The 26,645-nt window shown below is 49.6% G+C and overlaps 9 protein-coding genes across 9 annotated transcripts; 8 read left to right on the forward strand and 1 right to left on the reverse strand.

Annotated features, from left to right (window-relative positions):
- Positions 1 to 386: 386 nt before the first annotated feature.
- Positions 387 to 1,494, forward strand: CPAR01_07385 (uncharacterized protein; the record flags this gene model as incomplete). The annotated part of the gene is made up of 2 exons (XM_060491654.1): positions 387 to 1,251; positions 1,289 to 1,494. 2 exons carry the CDS (start codon positions 387 to 389, stop codon positions 1,492 to 1,494), a joined length of 1,071 nt encoding a protein of 356 aa, XP_060350528.1.
- Positions 1,495 to 1,759: 265 nt separating this feature from the next.
- Positions 1,760 to 3,748, reverse strand: CPAR01_07386 (major facilitator superfamily transporter; the record flags this gene model as incomplete). Its single annotated transcript, XM_060491655.1, has 3 exons — positions 1,760 to 2,552; positions 2,612 to 3,025; positions 3,078 to 3,748. 3 exons carry the CDS (start codon positions 3,746 to 3,748, stop codon positions 1,760 to 1,762), a joined length of 1,878 nt encoding a protein of 625 aa, XP_060350529.1.
- A 5,118-nt stretch (positions 3,749 to 8,866) lies between these two features.
- On the forward strand, positions 8,867 to 12,965 carry CPAR01_07387 (uncharacterized protein; the record flags this gene model as incomplete). Its single annotated transcript, XM_060491656.1, has 7 exons — positions 8,867 to 9,157; positions 9,218 to 11,392; positions 11,450 to 11,555; positions 11,659 to 12,092; positions 12,148 to 12,313; positions 12,488 to 12,613; positions 12,667 to 12,965. 7 exons carry the CDS (start codon positions 8,867 to 8,869, stop codon positions 12,963 to 12,965), a joined length of 3,597 nt encoding a protein of 1,198 aa, XP_060350530.1.
- A 1,181-nt stretch (positions 12,966 to 14,146) lies between these two features.
- Positions 14,147 to 16,582, forward strand: CPAR01_07388 (uncharacterized protein; the record flags this gene model as incomplete). Its single annotated transcript, XM_060491657.1, has 3 exons — positions 14,147 to 14,671; positions 14,729 to 14,876; positions 14,931 to 16,582. The coding sequence occupies 3 exons, from the start codon at positions 14,147 to 14,149 to the stop codon at positions 16,580 to 16,582; spliced, it is 2,325 nt and encodes a 774-aa protein (XP_060350531.1).
- Positions 16,583 to 17,242: 660 nt separating this feature from the next.
- On the forward strand, positions 17,243 to 18,250 carry CPAR01_07389 (uncharacterized protein; the record flags this gene model as incomplete). The annotated part of the gene is made up of 1 exon (XM_060491658.1): positions 17,243 to 18,250. The coding sequence occupies one exon, from the start codon at positions 17,243 to 17,245 to the stop codon at positions 18,248 to 18,250; it is 1,008 nt and encodes a 335-aa protein (XP_060350532.1).
- Positions 18,251 to 19,228: 978 nt separating this feature from the next.
- Positions 19,229 to 20,137, forward strand: CPAR01_07390 (uncharacterized protein; the record flags this gene model as incomplete). Its single annotated transcript, XM_060491659.1, has 1 exon — positions 19,229 to 20,137. The coding sequence occupies one exon, from the start codon at positions 19,229 to 19,231 to the stop codon at positions 20,135 to 20,137; it is 909 nt and encodes a 302-aa protein (XP_060350533.1).
- A 797-nt stretch (positions 20,138 to 20,934) lies between these two features.
- On the forward strand, positions 20,935 to 21,822 carry CPAR01_07391 (uncharacterized protein; the record flags this gene model as incomplete). The annotated part of the gene is made up of 1 exon (XM_060491660.1): positions 20,935 to 21,822. One exon carries the CDS (start codon positions 20,935 to 20,937, stop codon positions 21,820 to 21,822), a length of 888 nt encoding a protein of 295 aa, XP_060350534.1.
- A 685-nt stretch (positions 21,823 to 22,507) lies between these two features.
- Positions 22,508 to 24,163, forward strand: CPAR01_07392 (uncharacterized protein; the record flags this gene model as incomplete). The annotated part of the gene is made up of 1 exon (XM_060491661.1): positions 22,508 to 24,163. One exon carries the CDS (start codon positions 22,508 to 22,510, stop codon positions 24,161 to 24,163), a length of 1,656 nt encoding a protein of 551 aa, XP_060350535.1.
- Positions 24,164 to 24,778: 615 nt separating this feature from the next.
- On the forward strand, positions 24,779 to 25,024 carry CPAR01_07393 (uncharacterized protein; the record flags this gene model as incomplete). Its single annotated transcript, XM_060491662.1, has 1 exon — positions 24,779 to 25,024. One exon carries the CDS (start codon positions 24,779 to 24,781, stop codon positions 25,022 to 25,024), a length of 246 nt encoding a protein of 81 aa, XP_060350536.1.
- Between the last annotated feature and the right edge of the window lie 1,621 nt (positions 25,025 to 26,645).

Here is a 26,645-nt window from a genome sequence, read left to right on the forward strand (position 1 = left end):
TCGGACCCACTTGGGCTATTGAGGTGAGTTTTGTATCCAGTCTATTTTCGGGAACAGCTGCGGTGGCATGAGTTCATCCCTTCAAAGTACAAATGGCTGCTCGAGGACCTCGCGTCAATGAACTGCTCTCTTCAGTAAGAAAAATACAATGTTGGCAAGTCTACGACAGAGTTGTTTGTCCCAGATTCAGAAGGGGTGATATGGTGTCACGAATCAAAGCCCCAAAACAAGGGCGTTACACTTTCAATCAGGCAATCATCTCCCCTTTGAGTTGCGATAAGTCCACTGGCGACTTAAGTGCACTTCCTCCCTCATTTTTTACCAGACTACGTCGCTGTTGTGTCTGCCATCTCTCTCCCTCATCAACCCATTTTTGGAAACATATCATGCCGTCGAAGTCCAGATTCACTCTTTTTCTAGGCTCGTTGCTGTTGGCCGGCACTCAACTAGGAGCACTCGCTGAACCATCACACAATATTCAAAAATGGGCAGCATGGACAACCAGCTACAACAACAAACATGTTGTTCTGGCAGAATCACCGCCACCTCCTGGCCCGCCCGGTCCATCTGTAATTCCAATTCTGAGGACAACTCCATCAGTTTCTCAGACGTCTCCTCTGCCTCAGACAGCCAAGAGCGAAAAGTCATTCAACCCATCCGACGTGCCCACAGTATGTCCCTCCTCCACAGCTGCGGTACAGAAACCAGGAACAGCTTGCACCGAAGACAGCCACTGCAACCTCCCAAACCAGTGCGCTCGCGACCAGACACCGGCTTGTGACAAAATGGCCCAGGTCTGCAAGTGTCTAGCCGTGCCTACGCTTGCGCCTACATCGGATCCCACCTCAACAACGCCGACCAAGAACACCAGCAAAGCGCCGTATCCTATTGTCACACAGTGGATCAAGGATATGGAGATCAAGGTCGGCGAGCAGAAATGCAACGACAAGGTTTCGTTCGGCCAGGATGTCATTAGCGGGATGGATATCCTGATGGATATTGAGAAGATTTGCAAGGCGTTGGATGAGAAGAAGCTGCGGATATCGCCAGATAGCGGGGAATACAAATCCAACGGGCTGGGCACGAATGGTTCAAAACATCATTTTACAATCTCTTGGATACAGGGCTGCACCTTTCCGAGCAAGGAGAGAACAAAGTATGGCATGAGGGCCTTTGATCCGAGGGAGACGGGGGAGGAGATTGATGGGATGAATCGGTGCGAGTACATGCTGAACTGGAACTGGAAAGAATGTGAGTACAGCTCGTCTACTAGCTACTTCATTGACAGATTTATTACCAACATTCGTATTGTATGCTGACCCTTTTGATACAGGCGATAAAACCAATAGCGGCAAAGGAGGGTATCGAGATATAGGCTGCCTGCGGTACGCCACGGGACCGGGAGAAGAGGGGACCAAGGGCACGGGCGACGGTATCAAGGAGAGGCTAAAGGAACTGGCTAGAGACCTGGGACCGTGGGAGACCATTTTCTGAAAAAGAATAAGTATTACTTCTATGAGGCGATCCTATGGATGTAGCTATAATAATCTTCACTTCTCGACAACTTCTACAGAGAAAGACTCAATGGCCGATATGTCTCCTGATGCGACATTCCAAACGCCGTATATGCTACAATAGATCTTTTCGGAGGGCTAAGGGGGTATACAGTCCTCTTCTAATTTGTGTCGCGACGGACACACCATACATCAGACACATCCTCCTTCTTCTCAATGGGTTTGCAAGATAATGATGACCTCTCTCAAGCACTCTTCTCGATGTCTCGAGGTTCGGTCTGCTCCTCGCTCGCCAACACGCCCGTCGACTTCTCGCTGTTACCACCCGCAGCCGCAGCAGCAGCAGCAGCAGCCTCCCTCTCCCTCTTCCTCTCCAGCCGCGCGAGTTGCTTAGCCCGCTTACTCTCATTCTTCTCCTGATCCTCCCTCATCTGCCGAATAATCGGGCTCTTTGCGCGAATCTTCTCGCCGTACCGCCAAAAGATGATGGGGATCGGAATGAGCGCGAGCTCGAGGAGACCGCAGAGCGTTCCCGCCCACTGGGGCGACATGGCCTTATACATGGACGTGCCCGCGAGCGGCAGCGTGCCGCCAAACATGCTCCGCATGACGGCGTTGCCGGCCAGCGCGGAGGCGGCGTAGATGCCGTACGCGCCGGCGAGGTAGTTGGACCCGTAGATGAAGGAGATTGTGTTGCCGGCGCCAAAGGGGATGCCGAAGGCGATGGGAATGGCCCAGTGGATCGTGGCGGGGAGGCAGGTCCAGGAGAAGACGAGCTGGCCTATGGGGGTGAGGATGGCGCCGATGGTCATTACGCGGGCGGTGGCTTCGGGCGGGACGCGGCCTGTGATTGGGTCCTTTGGGTGAGCATTGATGATGCGGCGGAAGATGGGCTCGCTGATGATGGCGAGGATGGTGCCGATGCCGATGCCGACGAACGCGAGGCCCGAGACCCCTGGACCCCAGCCGCGGTATTGGGAGAAGACGATGGGGTAGGCGACGAAGCAGAGGTAGAGGATGCCGTAGATGAGTGAGATCCTGGGCTTTTTGTTAATATTTGGGCCGGGGCGGTGGGGGGCGTGACGGGAAAGTCTTACCAGAGGTTGAAGAACCACAGAATGGGCTCTGTGAAACTGAGGACAAAGGGACGGCTGAGATTCAGCTTGATGAGGTGGACCTTGGAAACCTTCTCGTCGTAGCGGCACCACCAGCGCGGATCATCCGTCTCTTTGCGAATGCGAGCGGCCTTTCGTTGGAGAATGGTGGGTGCGTAGGTCTCACGCAGGGTGAACATGAGCGCGATGCCCACGCCGGCGATGATGAGGACGATCCAGTTGGTCCATCGCCAGCCTAGGTACTGGTACACAAAGCCACCGATGATCGGGCCGGTGACTGGACCGTTCAAGGGGGCGATGGAGTAGAAGGACATGGCAAGGGCACGATACTCCTCATCTGAAATGTCCACCACCGTTCCTGGGCTGTTGGCGATCAAGGCAGCTCCGAATAATGCACTGGGTTACAGTGTTAGATGATCCCGATTACTTGAGAGAGTGGATTGCTTACCCGAAGAAGCGAACGACGATCAGTGTCGTCAGAGACTTTGCAAGAGCGCAGGGAATGATCAGAAGAGATGAAACGGTGAAGCATCCAAGGTAGACATATTGCCGGCCATACAACTCGCTCATCGGGGCAACGATCAAACTACCGGCAGCCAAGCCAAGAAGATAGGTAGTAACACCAAGCGTCGCAATGACCCTGCTCGAGTGATACTCCTCAACGAGGCCGGGGATAGATGCCGTATAACTCGTGCTGTACAGCACGACAATCCAAGTAGAGAGTGAGACGACGAAGATGGTCCAGCCGCGGTACCATAGGGGCCAGTTCTTTGGGTTCTCTGGGTCGTCGGGCTCAAAGACGACCTCGTAATCCGGAGGCCGTGATGCGGTGCTGCCGATACTCGTGCCGGTACGAGTGTACGTGATGGGCTCTCGAGCGACGTGCTCTGCCTCGGTCTCGAGGTCGGGCGTCAGGGCGTGCTCGAGTGGCTCGAGGGGGTCGGTGTCGGTGGACGAGTGGGACGAGGCCCGGCTCCGGCTGTGGTGGCTGTGCCGGGACTCGACCTCCTTGAGCGGGCGGAGTGGTGGCGAGTCTTGGCCGGAGCTGGCTGAGGTCGCCGTCGCCGTGTCGGTGGCGGCCGCGTTGGACCCGGTCCCGAAATCGTGTATTGCGGACATTATTCGATTTGCTGCCGAGGTCTTCTTTGGTTCAAAGGCCTGTGTGGATAGGCGCCCGGCGCGATGTTTGATCTCCCTCCACGCAAAGAGTGGCCGAATGTCCTGGGAATTGCGGCTCTTGGGGAAATCGGGACAGGGAAAGTAGATCAAGAAACGGCGCGCCGAGCCTCGGGACAAGAGACTTTCAACCGTACTAGTACTATCTCTGACCCAAGGTGTAACAAACTTCCTTCACAGCTAGACGCAGTCGACAAGGCGGGTATACTATGCAAATGAGTCAACGGGAGATTTGCAAGAGGGGCGGCCCCGAAGAAATCCTTCAAGAGTCACGGATAGTAGATAGGACCTCTAAGAGCGAGGGAGAGACAGAAGAGTTTTACAAACCGACAATTTCTCAAACGTCCCACGCCCAAGCCCACGCCCCCAGCAGGACAAAGCCGCCGTCAAAGGGGCGAGGGGACCTGGTGCTAGATCCATGGAATGGGTGGTGGGCGGCAACCCGCATCCGATCCACCGCCGCGAAAAGGGTGCTGGTGGGGTGCGCGGTGTGGGTATCCTCAAGGCACGCAATCGGAGCAGGATTGGGAAAGGAAAGGGACAACCTGACGAGGAGAGGACTAGAATTGGCCCATTGGGTAGGTGATCGACCTTCAGAGCGCGACGGGGATAACGGCGGAGCTAGGGTCGCATCGCCTCGGGCTAGAGTGGCCGCCGTCTTGGAGCGAGGTGACGAAGAGGGCCGACATTTGGTTGGATGCGTGTGTCGCTTCACCTCGAGACTTTGAGGTATCGTATCATCGAGACTGAGACACGCTGCATCTCTAGAATTAGAGTCTGGAACTGCTTCTGCCCCCGCTTCATGAGAATCCCCAGCTTCTCCTCCGCATTGGAGCCTTGCAGTCGTGGTGCTGTGGAAGCGGAAAAAACAGTACCAAATCCCGCGTTTCCTCTTGACAATGGAGCCCATCGTTTTCCGGTGTGAGATGAGTCGATGATTGGGGAGGTGTGGAGTTCAGCCGAGGTCCGCTTCGGTTTGCCCCACTCCCATTGTCCCATGAGAATAAGCACTGCTGAGGCGGGTGAGAACATAAGTCATGTCTCTTTCGCCATTTGCGTGCAAGACAATGCCGCTCACGTCTCCGATAGGTTACACTGTTTACAGTGTAGTTGATAGATGAAGTCATATCTCGCCATGGCAGCTCCGACAATGATCTTCGCGGCCTCGCCCATGACCTTGTCGAGAGTTTTCCAGAACGTCTGGCGGAATCGAGAATACCACCACGAAGGTTTGCGGATTGGCCAGTTCCGCGTGGCTTCCCAGGACGGTGGAACCTGTCAGGCAGTGTGTCGCGAAAGTTATTCCCGGCGGAAATCCCTGGACGCTAGATACCGTCCGAGGCTTCGGCGGGGCGCTGACCGCATAAGCAGCAAAAACAATCATCCCTTGTTTTGACTTTTGACGATTCATACGGATGAATGTAGGAATTTCTCCTTCGTACAACGAGAGAACTTCCCCTCGAAATGCCATTGATAGACGGCGTATGCTGTGCGACCTGGGCTGGATGTCGGAGTGGCTGTCCTTCGTAGCGATGGTGCTGTTGCACGACATGCGTCGAAGGCAATGCAGCATTGTCACCGGACTAAGAACGTGAGGCAGTATGAAATCTGAGGTGAGACGCCGAAGGATGAACCTGGAAGATGGAAAAAGTCTGAAAGATAAGCCAAAGTCGGCCGGTATCCATACCCATGGCCAGAGCTTTCGGTCAGGGTTCCCAATCCGGTTTTGGCGTGAGGTCGGTGGATCTCGGCGAAAGCGGGGCTTCGGATGTCTGAGGTCCGCTTTCGGCTCCGATCTCCGGAGATGCAACGACATTCCCTCTTGCTCCTTCTGACTTGTGTGAGTGTTTCATACTGGCCTTATAAGGTATCTAGTAGACTACAGATATCTTATGTGACTGAGATGGCTATACAGAGCTGAGACTCTCTTTCGAATCAGCACCTGAATCTCGGTTGTTGTCTGTGGTAAGTCGGAACACCCCCATTCGGCCACCCCCCCTATTCGGCTACCCTATTAAAAGTAGGTCTAGGAACATTACTACTAACTATAGTTAATTAATTAACTACTTTCTATTACTATTATAATATAATTACTACCCTTACTAAGTAATTCGACTTTTATAATTCGATTAGGACTAATTAAACGCTTATTAATATCTTCCTAAGCCCTCTTTATATCCTTAATATTAATAAACTTAGTATTTAAATCTATTTAAATACTCTTTTTTTTTTTAAGAGTTATGTGTTTAACTCTAGTTTTTAAAACTCGAACTTATTATTAAAATAAGGTTAATAAAAAGGACTTTTTACTAAAAGCTTTTTTAATTTTATAAAAAAGTAAACGTTAAGTATTATAATTAGGACTAAGCTTTATAAATAGTTTTAGCTACTTATAAAAATCGCTAGTTTTTTTTAAAAATTAATTAGTTAATAATAAACGTTATAGAGGTCTAATTAACGACTTTAATAATATTAGTAATTATTTACTTAGTATTAGTAATATTATTTAATAATATAACTAAGCTAAATAATATTATAAAATTATTAAGAAGTATAGTTATATTAAATAACTATAAGCTAATTATTTTTTAATTATTTTATATATTATTTTTTATTAAACTAAATAAACGAGCTATAATATAATAAGTTAAGAAGTACCGCTTTTTAATAATAATAAAATTATTTATTATATCCTTTTTACTAAGCTCTTTTTTATAATTAGTTTTAATAAAATTAAAAATAGCTATATTTAATAACTAGAGAATATAAGAGGTATATAATAATAAAAATAATAAATAAACGTTATTAATATAATACTCTTATATAAATTCTATTATTATATAACTTTTATAACTATTTAGAATTAATAATTAAGGCTCTAGTTATAAATTAGGTCCCCTAGTTAGGAGGGGCTTAGTTTATAATAAGAAAACTACCCTTAACTATATAAAAATAGTTTAGTTTATAATTTACTTATTATTTATTATTATAAACTCTTAATTATTAAGATTTTTAAAATTAAGGGGGAACTACTACTATTAAACTAACTTTCTTTTATAAATTAATAATAATTTAATAGCTCTATTATTAATAAAAATATACTTAATAATAGAGATCTAAGAACGTAATTTAAGTTTTTTTTTTTATATTATATTAATCTTAGCTATATTTAAAACTAGCTTATTAAATCCCTTACCCTTAAAAATATTAGTCTTATTTATATTATATTTATTAACCTATTTAATATCTTTAATTTTTAATATATTAAGTAATTAGAACTAGGGCTTAATTATTTTAATAAATATTTTATTAATACGCTTTAAATTTATAAAACGACTTCTTTAGACTTTAATAAATAAGTTCTATTTTAAAAAAGTATTTATTTATCTCTTTTTAAAAAAATAATTATCTCTTTAAATTTATAATACTCGCTTAGTAAATTCTTTAACTTATTTATAAGTTAGTATAACTCTTAGAATATACTAAATATAAACTTATTTAGTTAGTTTATTTTCTTATTAAAAAAGAAGCTTTTATTAGTTTATAAAAGCGATTACCTTAGCTTATTAACCTTATTAATAATTTTAAAGTATACTTCTTAAAATCCCGAACTTAATCGAGGCTCTCTTAATTAAAATACTATTTTTAATTACCTCGAGCGCTTAAATAACTTTATTTTTAATATATAATATTATAATATAATAAAGAATATATATATTAAAAAGAAATTTATTTAGACGATAATTATAATTATTATAGTAGTTTATAAATTAAGGGTAGGATTTTAATTAGGGGGGCTGGGAGGGATTTTTGGGGTGGCCGAATGGGGGGGGGGGGTGGCCGAATAGGGGTATTCCGACTTATTACGGTCGGAAGGATGGATGCAGTTTTTCTTGCTCTCAGTCGGCCGTATTGACTGACCAAAATGCGCAATTGAGATCCAAAGGGATAGAGCATGCAGTGGGATACTAACAAAAGTTACCTGCAACTCGCGTCTTCAGCGACGGAACCAGTCGACGATTAGACATGTCGTCGAGATATGGAGGGGCTCGAGTCAATCTGACTTCGCAGTTGCAGCTTGTCACGAAACCGTTGTTCAGACGACAGCTACACGGACCAGTCTGCAGCCGCCACTTAAGAGTGTAAAGTTATTCCATTCTATACGATGATTCTGTTTGGAATGACTTACGTGATATTTCGTTCCGTTAAGATCTGCAAGTGCGAAGAGTGGGAGGATGATGTCACGTGATAAGTTGGGAGGTATTGGGTGATCAATGATGCGATGTTTCTAGAATAATCAATCAATCCAACATAGCCCAAATAATCTTTTGAGTAGCAGACATCTAGGTCATGCCTTTCAATCAATTTTACTGAGGCGTCAATCTCAGACTTGGGCAGGGGCTCGCGACTTAACTTAAGCCTAGAGATGCCATAGTATAAGGTCGCCTAAAGACCAGAAAAAGACCAAAAGTCGATACCAAAAAGATTTCACCCCCCCGGTGTTGAGCTGGGGGCTACATCTCTTGGTGCACATGCTGGGAATCGAACCTGAACCCTGGTGAAGACGAGTCTGCCGCCGAGAAGGCTCGCCCCTGACCATCCCGCCAAACGGGACTTTGACCTGACCTCACAAGCCTGTGAGGCGCCTGCCACCGTTGGTGACAGGAATGGAACTCAGGGGTCCTATAGGGCCTTCTCACGGCAATATCTGGAAGGTGCAGCAGCCATGACAGTTAAGATCGGTGCTTCCTTCCAATTTCGCGCTGGATGTTGCGTGGCCCCACATTGACTAATTCCAGCCAATAGTCTAAGCTATCGGCGCCTACCTCTAGAAGAAGCAACTTCATCGACAATGACAGGGGTTCATGCAAGGTCTCAGCCGCCGTGGCTGTGCAGCGTAAGCAGGCAACGACATTCAGCGCGAAAACCACACAAAAGTGAGGCGTTCCCTTGATACGCGCCAAGCGCATTCTGATTCCTACTCTGCTTCTAAGTTGAGCGCGAAATCGTTGCATATTTGATCTATGCGCGCCTCATCAAGCATCGCGAGATCCTGAAAGGATGGAACCCGACTACACGGACCCAAGCCACGAATGGTGGGCCCGGCCATCGGACGGCTACTTGGTTCCACTCGTGCTTCAGTGCGGCCAAGAGCCGGACGTTCTGCCCGAGACATCGAGATGGTCGCGCCTGGGAAAGTTACCTTCCCGAGTCTCGCCAGTTTTGCGCGTCTCTTACTGGACCGGCTCATCTTTATTTGTTCCTGGGACAAGGAAGTACAATATTAGCTTTTACACACTAGTGGTGACAGCGCTGAAGCTCCTCGTGGCATGGCCGGTGCTTTGTATGCTGGTATGAGACATATTCTTGCTCTGACAGACTGACCAGAACCGAACTGATCATGATTTCAAGGTCTGCTGGGCCGGGAATCTTGGGACAACTGTACAACAGCTTGTCGATGCTCGCAACAAAAAGGACTCACGCTACGATAACGTATGCGTTCTCTCAAGGGAGGAAAGCATCCAGAAGAGACCGTTTCCAGGTCGACATCTGGTAGAGCAAGATGCCATCCTTTCTGGTCCCCTGCAAGAAGCAAGGCCTCCAGCATCAGAGCAGCATTACACCGATAACATCAGGTTGAGCGGGTCTCTGCCACCTTCAGGGTCACGCGTCGACAGCTCGCCAACTTCTCTTCGTCCACGATACCTATGCTTCGTCAGAGACTTTGAACAAGGCATATACGAGACAGTCAAGGTTTCCGACTACCTCGCGCAGCATGGAGACGATGTAGACCTCGAGTTCGTCTTCGTCTCATACACCAGGCTCCAGTTCAGGGTAGCTACTGAGGAGGAACTCAACAAGCACGACTACCAAGACGAAGCTACCAGGAACGCTAACAAAAAAGTTGCACGACAGGATCGAGAGATCTTGGCCAAATGGGGCATGGATGCCGCAAAAAGGGTGGGCAAAAGGGCATTCTGGCTCGACTTCGAGTGTGTTAGGAACGACGACGGCATCGCACGATCGACGAGTAGTAGTCAGGACGTCTATCGAATTTGCGACATTGTGCGCGCGGCACATTCAATGATCATCGCCATCGGGCCATCCGCAAACGACAAGGTTGCCTCAATCCTTGCCAGCACTGAGCCTCCTGAGTACAAGCGTGAGAACGTCACGCCGTGGTTACGGCAGTGGGGATCCCGCCTGTGGACGCTGCCGGAACTCCTACTTTGCCCAGGGGAATATCGCATACGACTCTATGTCCTCGGGGACCAAGCGGAACCTAAGGAATTGGCGAAACGCAACTTCGCTGAGCGGGCATGGGACGACGCGGAGGCTGTGAAGGAACTCGTGGACCACTTTGAAGGATCCGCGATCCTTACCGACCTTCGGCTCATCGAAGCTGCTCTCGCTTGTTTCTCGAGGCGTCAGACGGATCAATTCAACAAGAGAGACATCGCATACGCAACAATGGGTCTGTTCCCCAACCGCCATCGACCCCCAGTGAACAAAGAAGACTCCGGGTTCCAGGCCTTTGCCAAGCTCTCCATCGCCAATGATAGTGGAGCCTTCCTCAGCAGGTTGATATCCCTCTCCCAGCCAGACGGAGCCCCATGGCACCGGGTAGAAGATACCTGGGGTGCTAGGCTCAGCGAGATCTTTCCAAGCGTCAGTATAACTGGCGTGGTCGGCGCCGATACAGTCATGCTGGATAAGGTTCACGGTGCGACGATTCATTGGGACAACCTCGAACCAGAGCCTTATTTCGACAGGAGCTTCGGGATGCGTTATGTCGTTTTTGTCGGCTTCACGTACTTTGCATGCTTCTCCGTCCCTATGGCATTCTCTTTCTTCACTGGTATTGCCAGCATCGTACTATCAGACTTTATGCGATTGTCGATCTGGCAGGTCTACATGTGGCTCCTTCCTCTTGCCGTGGTCTTCGCTCTTTTGTTCCCCATAGTGTTGATCTCAACACGAGGCAGAGTCAAACAGCCTGCCAAGTCCCGACTCATCGGCATAGAGGGCATTGTCGACTCTGCGAGCATTGAGAAGCATCTATGGGGGTTCAATCATGGCAATCTCAGCACCACGAACCCGCAACATTACAGCGATGAAGATGACCGACGAGACCCACCAACATTGCTGCAGCCCTCCGGGCCGCCTGCCGGAAGCGGCACTTTTGCTTTCACTCTGGTGGATACGTACTTGATGACGGTCACGCACTTCCACTGCCGTATCCCACCAGTCGCTATACTCGAATGTGGCTCTGAAGGTGGTCTGCAGCGAACTCTTCTCTGCTCTTACGACGCTCGGACAAACACGTTCCATAGGCAAGCTGTCTTGAGAGTGAATCGTCGAGGGGTCGAGCAGCTGCATCGTATCGATAGGATCCGGCTGTCTTTGGCACCCCACCCCCAACCCAAGGAGCAGACACACGACACCATACATGATGCATCGTCATCCTCTTCCTCCAATAACGATAATCTACCTGTGCAAGCGCAAAACAACATAGCCAAGACCTCGACTCTTATCACTACTTCTCACACATGGGGAGTAGAGTTCCTCTTCTTCGCACTATGTCTTGTAAGCCCTTGATGCCTCAGATCAATCAGTAGATGAATAGCTGCTGACTGATAGCAGGCCGGACTGAGCACTCTCGGTCCATCTAATTCCGCCAGGCCATCCGCAATCTTCATCTTTCATACTGGTCCCTCGTGGGGCAACTGCCAGGCTTCATTTTGCTGCAGTATTTGCCGCTCAACCAAGTCGCCATCTGCACTTTCGCAGCGAACAGTACTCAGAAATCCCCATCGCCCTCCTCCTCGAGCCAGAGACTAATGTATGAGCAGTTCTAGTCAGCGTTGTGAGAGGCGGCACGTTGTTCCACAATATCGCCGTATTGCTCTCCAGGGTCCACGCCATCTTGAGAAGTTGTCTCGCGTTGACGCTCGTCAAGTACATGATAAAATGGTATCCCATCCAGGAGTTACCACTGCGCTTCCTCTTTTGGAACGTTGCCTTCGAAGGGCTTGTTGGCTCGCTTGGGTCATTACCAGAAATCACCTTCCACAAAACTTCTCTGACTATCGACATTGGCGGTATCATCTTCTTCACCAACATTAGCCTACTGTACTACGCCATACAGGTTGGCTTCTCAAATCTTATCGGAGGGCCAAAGGATGTTACCTGGCTTCTTCCGCATCAGAAACTCTACTACTCACAGCGTGCGGCTTCTGAGTCGTTCTACGCCAAAGCAGCGGGGGCTGTTTGGTGGAAGCACCAGGTTCGTCCTGAAATCTTCCTCTTCCACAGCTTTCAGATTCTAATGCAATTGATAGCAATCGTTGTCCAACGCTTTACAATCATTCTTGGTCTTTTCCATCGCCCTGGCGATGTCTCTCACCTCTCAGGGTGTCATTCACGAAGACCCTGTCAGCGGAGTGGGTGCTGTATTCATCAGCATCCTCGCTGGTCTCTTGATTTACAAATTGCCATCGGCGCTCTGTAAGTTATCTTGTTCTTCCACTGACATTCTCTGTGTACTTGCATATTTCTGCAAGTCTGGTATCTTGAATGCCATTCAAGGCATTCATGTAATGCTAAAATGAGGTTGCGGTCATGATCGATTCGAATTGAAGATAGGAACATGGCTTAATACTTACTGATTTCTTCAACTAGTCATTGTCATGGTTTTAGTCGCGACAACGTCGGGTCTCTTGAGCGTCCTAGCCGTTTCTGGCTTCAGCTTTCTTGAAGCTAGTCCTTTCCAATTGCTGTGGAGAATTAACGAAGCAGCTTTGCCTCGTAAGTGAACCTTCAAAAGACCTTTCAAGTACTTCAGCTGACACTCTATGAAGTTCTTTGGGCCTTCGTGGTCCGCCAATCGGCATCGTTGACCGGAGCGCTGGGACCAGTGTCCCTGTCTTGGATAGGCTGGTCAGTCGGCCAGATAATCATAGACTACACGGACAGCATCTCGACCTTTGCTGCTCAACTAACGCTTCTAATTGGGCAGATTATCTTGTGGGCTCTGCTGTGGGTTGCGTGTGGACGTGAGAGCAGGATCCGATTGCCCGAGCATTCACAAGGTATCTTTGCGGCATCGGATAGAGATGTTGAAGACCAAGACAGCGAGCGGAGAGAGGACAGTCAGTGATTGATTGGCAATGATATTTGGAGAAGATTCCCTTGGCGCTTTTTCATCATTGATCATAGTCTTTGTGCCTTCGTGGCCGACGATTACCCGCTGATGGTCTAGGCTTTGATATAGAAATTCCATCAAAATGAGGAAAGTCGGTCTATCGTAAAATAAAGGAAAGACGCTCCAGATAGTCTGCGTTGGCAATCTCAAACTACGGGAGTTGGGACGAGACTGACATCAAGCCCATTCTCGCCCATTTCTGATTAAATCCCCGTCGACGACCTCTGAGAAATGGAAAAGCCACAAAATTCGGCCGATGAGACGGTACCGGTTATCTGCCTCCCCAAATGTCTTACAACGCCACAAGCCAAAGAGATTCCACCCCCCCCCCCCCACCCCCTAAACATGAGAGATGTTCCTAATGTTTCCGTGATCCACTTTGGCTGTGAACGATTGAGTTTAAGGCCATCACAGAGGATGGGCTAAAAGTCGGGCCGGACCTTTGTGATCAAGCGGGAGGTCAAGGATCTTGCCACTCCCCGCATGTATTGATGCCGTTAACTGATTCTTGGCCTTGTGAACTTGACTTTGTTCTTCGCTATCAACTTTGTTCTCCCCGCTTCAACTGAGTGTTCTCTCAGAAAGCCTAATGCGCCGCTCTCACAGACAAGTTGGAGAAGACCCAAAGCCGACACAAGACGCCTGTTTTCCTCTAGAGCCCAAACGCGTTCACCTTTTGATACCAAAAGATGGGTAATACCCCGCAAATGATCTACGTAGACGTTGGCATTCACTGCCGGCTCTCCTCGTGGGCGCTTGTTTCACACGAAGGCGATACTATTGCCGTTTTCGTCGTCAAGTCCACCCCCGCCCCCAGTGTTCATTTGAGACACGGCTGATATTGACTTTCTGATTTCGTATGTTTTCAATGCGGCTGAAGATTAAGAAAGAAAAAACTGCGCGAAAACAAATGCTCTGAGAGATGAAGACGGTCCCCTAGCTGTCGCATTCTTCTGTGGGCGGAAAGCTGAGCATATCTCATAGAATTAGGACAGATATAAAGTCCCGGCAGGATATCCTACTACCTGATACCCATCGTTTGACAGTCTGCCATCGATAGTTATGAATTGACAGGCTTACTGTTTACTATCACAACCAATATTGATAGCTACTCGACTACCCTGCCAAACTGAATCATGACTTCCACATCGAAAGCGTGGGACCACTCGGTCGACGAACGTATCGGACACATTGCCAAGGGCCTCCACAACAACCCCAAATTCAGCAAAAAGGAAGTCCCAGGTCTACAAGCCCTTCTCGATGACTACATCAACAAAGACATAGATGTCGACTACGTCCAATTCCTCCGCAGGCTTCTCCAGGTCTTCAAGGACTCGGAAACCGATGGCGCATTCTCCAACATTCTCCATAAGCATACTGACGACGAGCAAAAGTGTATCAAGAGATTCCTCGCCGGCGATGACCCCAAGAAGATCGGCAATGGCTTCCAGATGGGTCCCAGTCTGGGTTGCCGGGAGGAGCTGGCGAGGCTGCATGAGGCGGACTGCGTCATCCAGGTTGGTGCGCGGGGTATCAAGAAGCTCAAGGAGCCTATCCATAAGCTTGCTGTTAAGGAGAGAGCGCTTCTTCAAAACACGTTGACCAAGATGGAGGACTTCTTCGGAGGTAATAAGAATGAGCTCCAAGGAGCCGGTATCGTAGTAAGTCCTCGCTCGAATGATTTATCTCGACAAACGATTTGTCTAACCAGTCGTCAGTTATACTACAAGACGGAGTTCCAGAACTGGGGTCTCACCGTGAAGAACATTCCAGCTCTCACATGTGTGCCAAAGACATCTCAGGAGGTCCAACTCATTGTCAAGTACGCCAAGGCGCACAACATGGGCGTGCGGTGCTCAGGTTTCCGTAAGTTTCAGCATGTCTCTATCTGCTCGCTCAATATCTGATTTTTCTCAACAGGTCACTCGTGGTCCCCGGTCTTCGCAGAGAACGGCTATGTTCTCATTTCCCTCCTTGGCCTTCACGAGGTCACCAAGCTGCCCAACATTACGGCTCTACCCTTCCCAGAGTCCGCCGCCAACGACCTCCAGACAATCAGCATGGTCTCCGAAAAGCCCCTCGAGAACGGCAACTACCTCGTCAGGGTCGGCACCGCTTGCACAAACGAGAGACTACGCCGATGGTGCATTGACAACAAGACAGTTACGATGCCCATGAACGTCATCATGGTGGAAATCACCCTGGGCGGCTCCAACGCCCCAATCTGCCACGGCGCCGGCCGTCGCCACCAGACCCTCAGCGATCTCGTCCGTCGCATCGAGTACGTCGACTGCCACGGAGAGCCGCAGGAAGTCACCAGGCCCGAGCACCTCCGAGCCGCGAGCGGCTGCTTCGGACTGATGGGCGTCGTCACGCACATCACACTCGAGATGTCGCCCATGACCTACGCTCGCCTGAAGCCCGAAAAGGTCTCCGTCGCGCTGGCCGTGCCTCCGCCCGCGGATCTCGACCTGTCTAAGCTCCCAGCTACGCTCGCCGACCCCTGGCGCAACCTAACCGAGGGAGAGAGGCGGGGATATCAGGAGATCTTCGAGGACCGCGCGACAAACGACTTTTACTCGGAGTGGTTTTGGTTCCCGTACTCGGACAAAGTCTGGGTCAACTGCTGGAACGACACAACCAACAGCGCCGGCGTCGTGAACTTCCCCGACGACGCCCACATCTTCCTCTCCTTCGTGCAGACTTTCACGATGAACGTGCTTCAGAACACCACGCTCCTCGACAAGCTCGTCGACCAAGTCTGCTTCACCGAGGCGGCCGTAACCCTCATCTCCCGCTTCGCCATGCTGGCCCTCCCGGAGAAGGAGGTCACGACCTACGTCCCCGACGCGCTGCACTTCCAGCGTGCGATCCAAAACGTCCGCGTGCGTGACATGGAGGTCGAGATCCCGCTCGTGGCCAAGGGCGGCAAGACGTTTGGACCTGATGAGCCTGTGGAGATTGACTATGCCCCTGTCCAGCGCGCTTGGTGGGATGCGATTCTCACTGCGTATACGAGAGAGAATCGGGAAAAATGTCCCATGCGCATGCCGTTGGAGATGAGGATCATGGGAGGAAGTAATGTCGTGATGGCGCCTCAGCGTGGCAACGAGTTGGGCACCTGTTCGATTGAGGTTCTTACCCTCCACGCGGCCTCCGATATCTGGGTGCCATTTGCTCAGCAAGTTCTCGACAAATGGATGGCTCTCAAAGATCCTAATACTCAGAAACTGTTGAAGACGCGACCTCACTGGGCCAAGGAGTGGAAGGAATTCAGCGTCAACGGCAGGCCGTGGCTTGAGAAGATGAAGAACGAGGACTACAAGACTGAGATTCAAGAGTTCCTCGGGGTCATGGCGGATATTGGAAAGGAGGCCGGGTGGACTCTGGAGGATCTGAAGACTCGGTTCTCGAACAAGTTGTTTGATGACATCTTCTTCAGTAGCCCCCCGCAGAAGAAGGCGAGCGTCACCAATGTGCTTCAAAGTCGAAGTGTGAACAAGTTGCCGCAGATTCGGGCAACTACAAAGGAGATTAATCTTGAGTCTGGAGAGGACTTGATTTCTTTGTAACTAAAGGGGCGAAAGTCGCACAAAAAGGGGAGGGGGAAGAATTAAGGAATTCACAACCTCATCTTTTAATACCTAAATTGACACTTGACACTACTTTTTGCCTCTATAAACTTTTCTCGGCTTAAAACACATGTGAATGGTATTTTCCTTCCAATCCTTCCTTCAACTTGTGTCTCGTAATGGTGAATCCCTCTCCCACACCAACATCAAGGACTTACTTTCTTGCTACAATGAAACTCCATCCTTATCTTCCTCGAGAGCAGGGCTGGCCGGAACCTGAGTCTCAAAGCACTTGGCACTGATATCATTTCAGAAAAGCACTGTGACGACTAAGGTACGGGAGGCGAAGCAGATTGAAGGACGTATGATCAAGCATGACTGAACATCTCCCGGCTCCCGCATCGATTGACTACAAACAAACCACTTCCACTTCAGCCCATACCGCTCCTTCGGCTACCTGCACGTCTGTATAGATTGACGGCTACCGTTTGCAAGCAATAGAAGAAATAATCTTGCCTAATTTCTTTCCCACACGTCTCCCTATTCCTTTTACTTACTTAGCTCACTTCAAACAGCTTCTCATTCTCTTCTTCTCCCATACACATTGCACTCAGGCACACAAAAAATCTCCCACCGATTTTGAGGTTTCCAACCATTACAATGAGTGCCTCGACATCCACTCCTGACGCCAAGATGGCATCGTCTATGAACATGTCATCCCTCGGCAATGCCCTCTCAGTCGTCGTGGGCCCGAAAGACCCCAAGCACAAGGTCTTCGAGCTCGTCTTCGACTACCTCCTCAAGGAGGCCGAGCAGAAGACCGACTCGATCCTCTATTGGACCTCCCGTAACCCTACGCCTGACGCCAGGTCTGGCCTGACGGTTTTCGACCAAGTCGACTACGCCGCGCTCGGCAACCGCGCCCCCCAGCGCAAGCGCTTCCGCATCGTTGGCATTCTCAACCAGATCGACCGCCGCTCCCGCATCAAGTTCAAGCTCATCTTCCGCCCCTGGGAGATGATCTACGTCGAAGGCGCCGAGCCCGGCTTCGTGCGTGTCGGCTGGATCTGTCCCACCAGAGACCACTTCCTCATCTTCGTGGGCGAGCGGGAGAGCATCCCGCACCTCTATGCCGCTCTCATGAGACCTCGCCCCGCCAACTGTCTCATCACCCACTCCATTCAGAGCGTCCGCATCTTCATTACTGAGTTGTACCGCTACGCCTATGGCAAGGACTTCGAGGCCATCCTTCAGCTGCCCAACCTCAAGCAAGTCGCCATCGACGTTGGCGTCATCCGCATCCTCAGCACCCCCAAGAGAAAGCGCCACCAGCACAACTCGGAACTTCCCCTCGACATTAGGCTGTTCCCGTCCCTTATCGAGTGGGAGCGCAAGTACCGTCAAGAGATGAAGCCCGTCTGGGCCAAGCTGCAGCAGAAGGGCATCAAGCTCGTGTGCTACGCGCCTGGTGCCGGCGACGTGGAGCTTCTCGAGCTCATTCGAAAGAACGATGGCAGCGTCCGCATGAAATTCCTCGACCCCATCTGTCATTGCTACGATAATCAGCGTCACCCGGTCATTCTTGCCATGAAGGCTGACAACGGTGGTCAGCTGAACATGCTCAGTCGCGATGATCTGGCTCGCGGAGGCGAATTCCGTAGCGTTTAGTGCAGTGGCTGTGATGGTTATGGGTGTTTGTCACTGATGGACAGAGATGGACACGAGGTTTCCTGCCTCCTTATTGCGTACTCGCGATATTCAGAGTTCCACGATACTGGCTCCTGTTCGATTGTACACAAGGGGTATCATTCAGCTCATACGAAGAGATGACAAGTGGGAGGATTGGGCCTCAGACAGCTAGTCGTTCGTATGAAAAACAATACTCATTCGTAAAGTCCATGAAGTCTCAATTCATTGCACCAGTGATATCATCATGAGATATAGCTACAATGGTCCGATCGGAAAATGCTGTTTTTTTGTCTAAGAAAGTTGTCACCGTCCACGGCCAGCCCAAATAAAAGACGGTAAGACCAGATGCAAATTTCCAGTCGCGTTCTACCATAGCGTTGATTACCGACGCATGTACAAACAATATGGAGGGCCGCATGGTACACTTTCGGCAAGTTCAGAGGGTATGATTGATAGTGACTTTATGACGGTGGCAGTCCTCGGCTTATAATCCATCTCAAGCTCTGAGGTGAAGCTATCGTCACACCATGTCAATAGGCCGAAGGGCTCGCGGAAAAGACTGCCAATTATTTGTTTACCTTACTCATCTTGAAAGAAGCATCATATCCCAGTTGTAAACAGCCTTGCTTCAATAGCCTTGATGATTCTCAGTGTGTCTCTCGTCTCGTCCAGCCACTGTCGTCCTTCTCGGTCCCGGAAGCCTCCTCTTCATCACATTGAATCACACTCACAATTTTCCTGCTCCTTCCTTTTTGTTTTGAGTGAGCTGCACCTTCCTCTTTACAATTCGAAAGTTCCTTATTGCTGTGGTATAAAATATTCACCTGCTTATCCATTTCTTCCCACTCTCCCTTTCTCTCACTTTCACTACCGCGACCGTACCCATTACCACAGCAACAACAATATCACAATATTATCACACCTCAACCACCACCAGTCACGACAATCACCGCCATCATGGCAGACCCTTTCCCATCTTCTGTTGTCGCAGCGGTGAATAAGCGGCCTCAGATGAAGGCTAGTGTGCCATACGAGGTCTTTCTTCACGTTGTTGAACAGCTTATCGATATGGCGAAGAGCAACGATACCAAGGTCTGGTCTCTCGCCTACAATCACAGCCTGGCCACCAAGCTGGTCCTCAACGATGTCAACATTTTAGAGGACAAGCCCCATTCCGTGACCTACAAGCGCCACCAGAAGCTTCGCCTTGTCTCGCAGATCAACCAGCAGTCCCGACGCATGACCGAGAAGACCTTTACCAGACTCCCATACATGGTCGCCACTCCCGACGGACTCAGTCGCCAACTTTGCCCAGTCAAAGCATACGTCGCTGTCACAGACGAGTTCGTCCCTTTCTTCACATCTCTGGAAGAAGGCCGCGAGGCCGAACAGTTCATCTACAACCAAGCTGTGCTTCTGCCCTCTGCTTCTGGCTACGCCCTCCTCTCTCGCATCGAAAAGATCTTTCTTCTGCGCTTGCACTACCTCATCACTGCAAACAAGGAGTCCCTTTCAACCCTAATCAGACTCCCGAACCTCAAGTCAATCACAGTCAACGTTGGAAAATTTGGCAGACTTCACAATAGAATGAAGCCAGGTTTCCATGAGGTCGACCCGAAGAAGTTTCCGCGCCTTGCACAATTCTGCACTCAGGACTCTGAAGCACTCAGAGCTCTTTGGGTCGGTCATCTTGAAGCACGAGGAGTCAAGCTCTTCGGGGTCATCGACAATGACCAGCGCCCCATCATGGAGTTACACCCAAGTCGTGACAAGATCATGATCACATACATTCAGCCTTATGCCGACGAAGCCGTCGAAGAGTTGAGAGAGCGCATGAAGCAGGTCTTGGAATCTTTGGCAATCTGACTTTGACGTTGGCGGATCACGAATGGTACAAAGGGATGGATTCACACTTGTCTTTTGGAAGGAGGATAGATACCCAGCTTTGTGGTTACGGAAAGACTGGTGTGGCAGTTGGGGTAGCTCTCGCCCCAAGAATCAGTCTATCATAGAAGAACGTACTGGGGATTCAGTTTTTTCATCACGTTGGCTCATGAGAAGTCGTAATGAGGAAACACCAAAGTCTTTGTCCCATGCACAGTTGATCAAAGGTAATTCATTTTCTTTTGCACATGTTCACCGTGTATGTATGACGTTGTCTCCAGTTCAGGGCCTTTAATGAAGCCTCAGCTTTTCTGAGAAAGATGTGACAGGACGTTGATCCGTATTGTGGTGGGTTAATCTGCCATAGGCCTGATTCTGCACCTTAAGTCAAGGGTGAGTATGCAGGTAGACAAACAAATAGAGCCCAACATGACGACTAAGCGGCTACTCACATGAAACCGAATCTTCTCAAAGTCCCAATCTTCCTACCTCGACTCATCCCTTCTTTCCTTTTCCACCCTCTTCTAGCATTGAGGTCGGAGTGTTGAGAAGGATTCGACAAAACACCGTCAGATCCTCAATTCTGGCGGTCGGAAGGTAAATAGACAACTCGCCGCACTCACTACCACTTTTCATTTGCTAAATCTCCTCATCTAGATACAACGGCGTCTGACACCGTTGCTTCATCTTCGCCAGCAGGCTTGTCAAACACCAAAGGAGAAGGCGGTCAAGTTCGCCTCGCAGACCGAACAGTCCTCTCGACAGCCTCCTTCGCCGGCATGTCGCGATCCACTATCCGACGAGGCAAATTAAGTCCTGCAGATCTGCCCCGCGAGATCTTCCTCAGCATCATCGATGCTTACCTCGAAAACGCTCTCGCCGACAACCGCTCAGTCCTATGGGTCATCGACTACCACCACGACGCCCCGACCAAGCTCGTCCTTCGGATCAGAGGCCATAACGTCGGCTCCGAGATGGTTGAGATGAGCGAACTCGACCGTTTCCAGAGCATTCGTCTTCCCCTCCAAATCGACAAGAAGACGCGCTCCATGGTACATCGCCACTTCCGTCGCATGCCCATCAAGAAGAACCACTCATACTACTCGCCCCTCTCCGCTGTCGACGCCTGGGTCCGCCCTGACGTTGACCTCTTCACGCCCGACTTCAACGACACCGAAGGAGCCCGTCCCACGCGCGAGACAAAATGCTCGTCGGCCATTCAGCTTCCCACTCCCCTGGGCCACGATTTCCTGAGCGGCGTCCAGCACGTCTTCCTCCCGACACTTCGCTTCTTTCAGAAGAACAACAAGGTCGCCGTCGCCGCGATGTCAACGCTCCCGAGCCTTCAGACGGTCTCCATCATCGCCGGCTATTCCGTGCCCATGTACGATGACCCCGAGCTCCTGGCGATCCACCCAGGCTGGATGAAGGTCGAGGGTCACCGGTACCCGGATATGAAGATTTGGGAGGAGAGACATGGTCGTGCCTTCCGCAAGCTGTGGCTTCCGTTTAAGAGCCGTGAGATTGAGCTTTTTGCGTTCAGGGATGATATCAAGCCGGCTGTTATGGAGATGAAAATTACCAAAGACGGTATTCGCGTGAAGCATCTTTTTCCCGACTGCTCCTGCTGCCCCTCCGAACTTGAGTATAATGACAAGGAGAGTTGAAGCTTCAGAATAGCCATTTGTACTTGTACGAGATATTGAGCTACGATGAACCCGCGGACTCTGGGATTGCCGCGTCTCGGGCGAGGTATACATTATCAGTTCAGATCAAAGTCGAAAGCAATGAGTAGGCCGTGGAAAATACAATTAATTTGGCCAAACGTTTAGCGCAATCTCACTACCTCCTACTCCTCTGTTCATGCTTTCACTGCGGATTAATCTCAAACATGCTCTGTACGATGTAAGGTATTATTTGTGAGAACGGAACGGCTTGCAGGCATAATACACCAATTGATTGCCTTGTGACCCCAACAGGCAGGTGGCTGGGGCTCTCTTATCATTTGTGCCCGCTGATATTCCTGGTGCTTCCTCCCTTCTGTCGCCTCTGGCACTAGTCTTTGGTCCCTTTCGAAGGTTTGCGGCTCCGCAGCTCCAAAGTCAGTCATCGTTTGTTCAAGGCAGCAGACATTGCCGTCCAGGTACCTGTAATATGTCGGATAAAATAAGGCCCAAAAGGGTAGAAATCTTTGCCGCGAAATGGTGCATCCTCCCTCATTCCGGAAAGGAGGAGCATTCCTCCTCCTTTCAAATTTCCCGCTTCTTCCAAAATCACTTTAAGCTTCTACTTCGTTCTCATCTGAATTTCTTACCACTTACTTTTCTTCGAGCCAATCTATGTCATCCAACGATGTCTCCTCATCAACTTCGTCCGGCGCTTCCAGGTTGCGCCGGCCCTGACTCTATCCCCACCGAGATATTTTTTGCCATCATTGAGGCCTTCCTCGCAGATGCGAAAGCTTCTTCGCGGGCCATTGAGTGGCGGTTAGAGTACGCAGAAGACGCTCCGTCGAACTTCCGGCTCGCTCTCACTGGCGACGTGGGTTACCCTGGACCGCTCAGCATCCATCGATTCCGAAACATCTCTATTCCTTTACAGATCAACAAGAAATGCAGAGAGCTCACTAGTAGGGTCTTCATACCGATTCCCTCGCTGCATTTTTATCTTGAGAGAACGGGCCCTGACATCTTCGTCCTACCTTACGTTGATCTATTCCGGGTACCCAAAGTGGAAAGTTATTACTTTAGAAGCCTCCTCGATTCATTGATATATCTCCCGACTTTTGAGGCCCACGCTTTCATGCAACAAATTCGACGATTTCATATCCTGGAATTCAAAATGGCTATTCTCGAAGTTGTTGAGAATCTGCTGCAACTGAAAGAAGTCATCTTCAATGGGAAAAGCCTCATTGACACCATCGAGATGAGTGATACCAAATGCCTTCTCGGTATGATTCCTATGGATGCCGACAATTTTCCCGAATGGAGCGACCATCATCTCCCCGAAAAGACCAAGTTTGGGTCATTTTGGAATCCGTTCGGCCGTCGAAGCGTACGAGTATACGGAAAAGTACCAGATAGTCGACTCTCTACCTTTGAGGTTTACAATACTTCGGATGACCCTGATGCGGAAAGTCCAAGTATCAAGTTCCTAAATCCAGAATGCACATGCTCACAATGCTTGTCGGCAACAAAAGACGAAAAAGAGAGCGAAACCCGCCCCGTTGGCCCGGCTTCATTGCCTTCTAGGATATATATGGCCATCATCGATATCCTCATATCAGAAGCTGTGCAGTCCGCATGTCCAATCTTCTGGGAACGGACTTATTTGATTAAAAGCCTCATCGCCCTAGACGCCAGGGACTACGGAAGAATGTCTCACGAAATTCGAAAGAGATTCGCAAGTCTCAGACTTCCCTCGCAGATCAACAGAACGGGTCAAAAAATGGTTCGTCAAAGGTTAATCCGAGCGGAAATATCACGGGGTGAAGAGCCCCCCTACGGATGGGCGTTGCCTGAAATCGACGCTTTTTCCATGGAAGACGAATACTTTGAAGCAAATCTGGAGGGCATTCGACTCCTACAGAAAGTGCAAAACATCATCCTTCCCACCAGTCCGGACCCTGGTAGTAGATACTTCCAGAATCAGCCAGTCAATTTCTGTACTGCTCTGTCGTTGCTACCCAATCTTAGGAAAGTAGTCTGTCACCTCGAACCATGGAGATATTATTGGAGTCGCCGTTCACCATCGGCTCTACCAAGCCCTCGCCCGAGCGAGCCGGTAGAGATTGACGACAGAATAGATCTCGACTTGCAACTCTTAACATCAAAATTTGATGGCATGTCTAATTGGGAATTTCTCGAGAATAAGAAAGTTCGATTGTACGTCACGGATGGCGAGGGTGGTGCAGAGATCATTCAGACGACCGAAGGCTTCAAAATGAAATACTTGACTCCAGATGAGACCAAAGATTGTAAATTCTTGTCAGGTTGGATGATACTGTGATGCCAACAGGATATTGGGAACGATACTAGATGATTCTGTGTCACTGTGGCTACGGAACACGGAGTAAGCTCTTGGAATCACGGCGTCATGAACATGGTGGTGGGGAAGTTTCGGACAACGAGATTCTACTTTTGCAGAATGCCTCACACATATTTAAGAGGGCCAAGTTAGTTAGTCTGGAATAATATTGTGCTTGAGAATTTCTCTTTCTTCTCCTTTCTTCTAAGCATAGATACCAAACAAAGAATTCAAAGCCCGACGCCTGGTCGTGTAGGCGTACGATCCTTTGGTTTTCAAACCCATGCTTGAAAGGTCGGCAAAGAAAGTCTTTGTCCGTCTTCTCCCGACGTCAACGTCAGAGCATCAACATTTCATGACAAGATTTTCTTTCGGAGATCGAAAGAAAAAGTTGTTCGAGTCCAGTGTCGGTGGAACACTCAAGGTTCTTCATCTGCCGTCTCTGAAGCCATCGGTTCTACAGATATTATGGCTACTATCCTACCTGACAAACGCTGAGAAATTCTAGGGGCAACACACCATCATCACAAATTTCTCATACAGTATCATCACTACCGTATCACTTTACGCTTCCTGAGTATTGATTCGCCTACGACAATGACGCCGCAAAAGACTTCGGACGTAGTGGAGGAGTCTCGTTGCCTTCCCCATCTTCCAAACGAGATCATAGTTATGATATTCGACAGAATGATCGCAGGCGCCGCCGCCGATTATCAGCCCATCACGTGGGAGATTTGTCCAGTCAAGACCCTCAAAGACTACAACTTCCGGGACGCGTACTACAAGACGACGCAACAGCCTACTCACAACGACAATTCCCACACCTTCAAGACACGAAGCTAGTTTCCTCGAGGGAGCGCTTCAACAATATGCGACTGCCATTACAAGTCTGCTCTTGGACCAGGGCCATGACCCTGAAGACTTTCCATCCCCTTCGCTATCGCAGCCAACCCTACATGCTACCGCGTGCCTCACTCTTTGGAGAGCTCATGTTTGGCTTTTTGAAGGAGGATTTTGTTTGGGCATGCCCAGCGCTTGACGTCTTCTGGATCATTAATGACGACGTCGAGATCGTCTTTACGTAGCCGTGGCCGTGTGCCCAACAATCGAGCGACCATCACGCCTCCTCAAGTTCTCAGCCTAGTGCGACGGCCGACGGAATCCTCCGGGTTATCCAAAACGTCAGATTCGATTGTCTCAGTTCGAATATCACATACCCAGAGGACCTGTCCGGCGCGCTCGAATAATCCCTCTCCCCACCGAGTATCGAGCTCTATGTGGACAAGCACCTGGCGCATCCTAGCTACGGCGCGGCCGGGTACTTGAAGACAGGACACAACCGGCTAGGGTCTCGCAAGCGTGGACCTGAGTATCTTCACCTCGTCGGGTTACCGGACAGGATTACCTATTATCTGCAACGCCCGACGACAGACAAGGCCCAGTGGAAGGCGCTGCGGAGCAGGAAAATTCCGGTTGTGGTTCGCGATCCAAGCTTTAGTGATGAGAGTGACGAGACTGTCCCGCTAGAGCTATTCCTTGATGAGAAGGGTGAGATCTGCTTTCGGGTCTTCTGTCGGTAGTCCCTCCATGTTGTGGAGTTGGTCCTGGAGTGGGGGCCATGTAGAGTTAAGCTCGAAGGTAAGGAGGGACTGAGAAAAGACATCGAGGTTGAAGCTTGAGACGTGGCTTCGGCAAGAACTATGAGGAAGAGCTTCTACGCCGGCTCCGCGATACTATGGAAAGAGACGAGGAGACTCTCTTGAATAAGAGGTCCGAGAGAGGCCAGGTTCCGCACGAGTGTCAACATCCGAAGGAGGGGACCTCGGAGGCACAGTGAACTTCTAGTCATTCCTGGAATCTGGTAGACCTGTTCGTATTCGTTCACGATGTTGGGAGGATGAGCGTGCGTAATAGATAACGGGAGGGTATCCTTAGTCAGACCAAGACAAAGAGACGTTTGTCTTTGAAGAGATGATCTCGGGGTAACAGTAACTTTCAGTTTTCTCCTAGAAATTATCTCATGCCGAGGAAGTCGATGGCATTAATCACTGGTGCCTTGAGGATCGCCTGAACGGCTGCGTGAAGTTGGAGGGTATATATAAGGTGCCCTGCTGTCGACTATGAGTAAGGACTGCGTATGGCTTTATCAAGAAAGAATTACTTAGAGACTGCTCGTAGTTCTAACTCCCTCCCACTAATTGTGACGAAATGGTCGAGAGGCTCCGATGGCGCTTGCCATTGTATGACTTGAGTTCAAGTAGCAACTACATATTATCCTGATGATGGAAGAGATGAAACGGAATGACCACAGACGATGCGCAAAAATGCCTAGAGCAGGTGACAGAGGGGTGGGCGCAAACCACCCCTCATACAACAAATACAAGAATAAGCACGCTGAGAACCCATCACTCGGCGGCCCAAAGACGACAACTTACAAGGTGTTTGTCGTGGGCGTTTAGTAACC

This window comes from Colletotrichum paranaense, assembly GCF_030867605.1.
Source record: "Colletotrichum paranaense strain IMI 384185 chromosome Unknown Scaffold_5.1, whole genome shotgun sequence".
Taxonomy (NCBI): domain Eukaryota; kingdom Fungi; phylum Ascomycota; class Sordariomycetes; order Glomerellales; family Glomerellaceae; genus Colletotrichum; species Colletotrichum paranaense.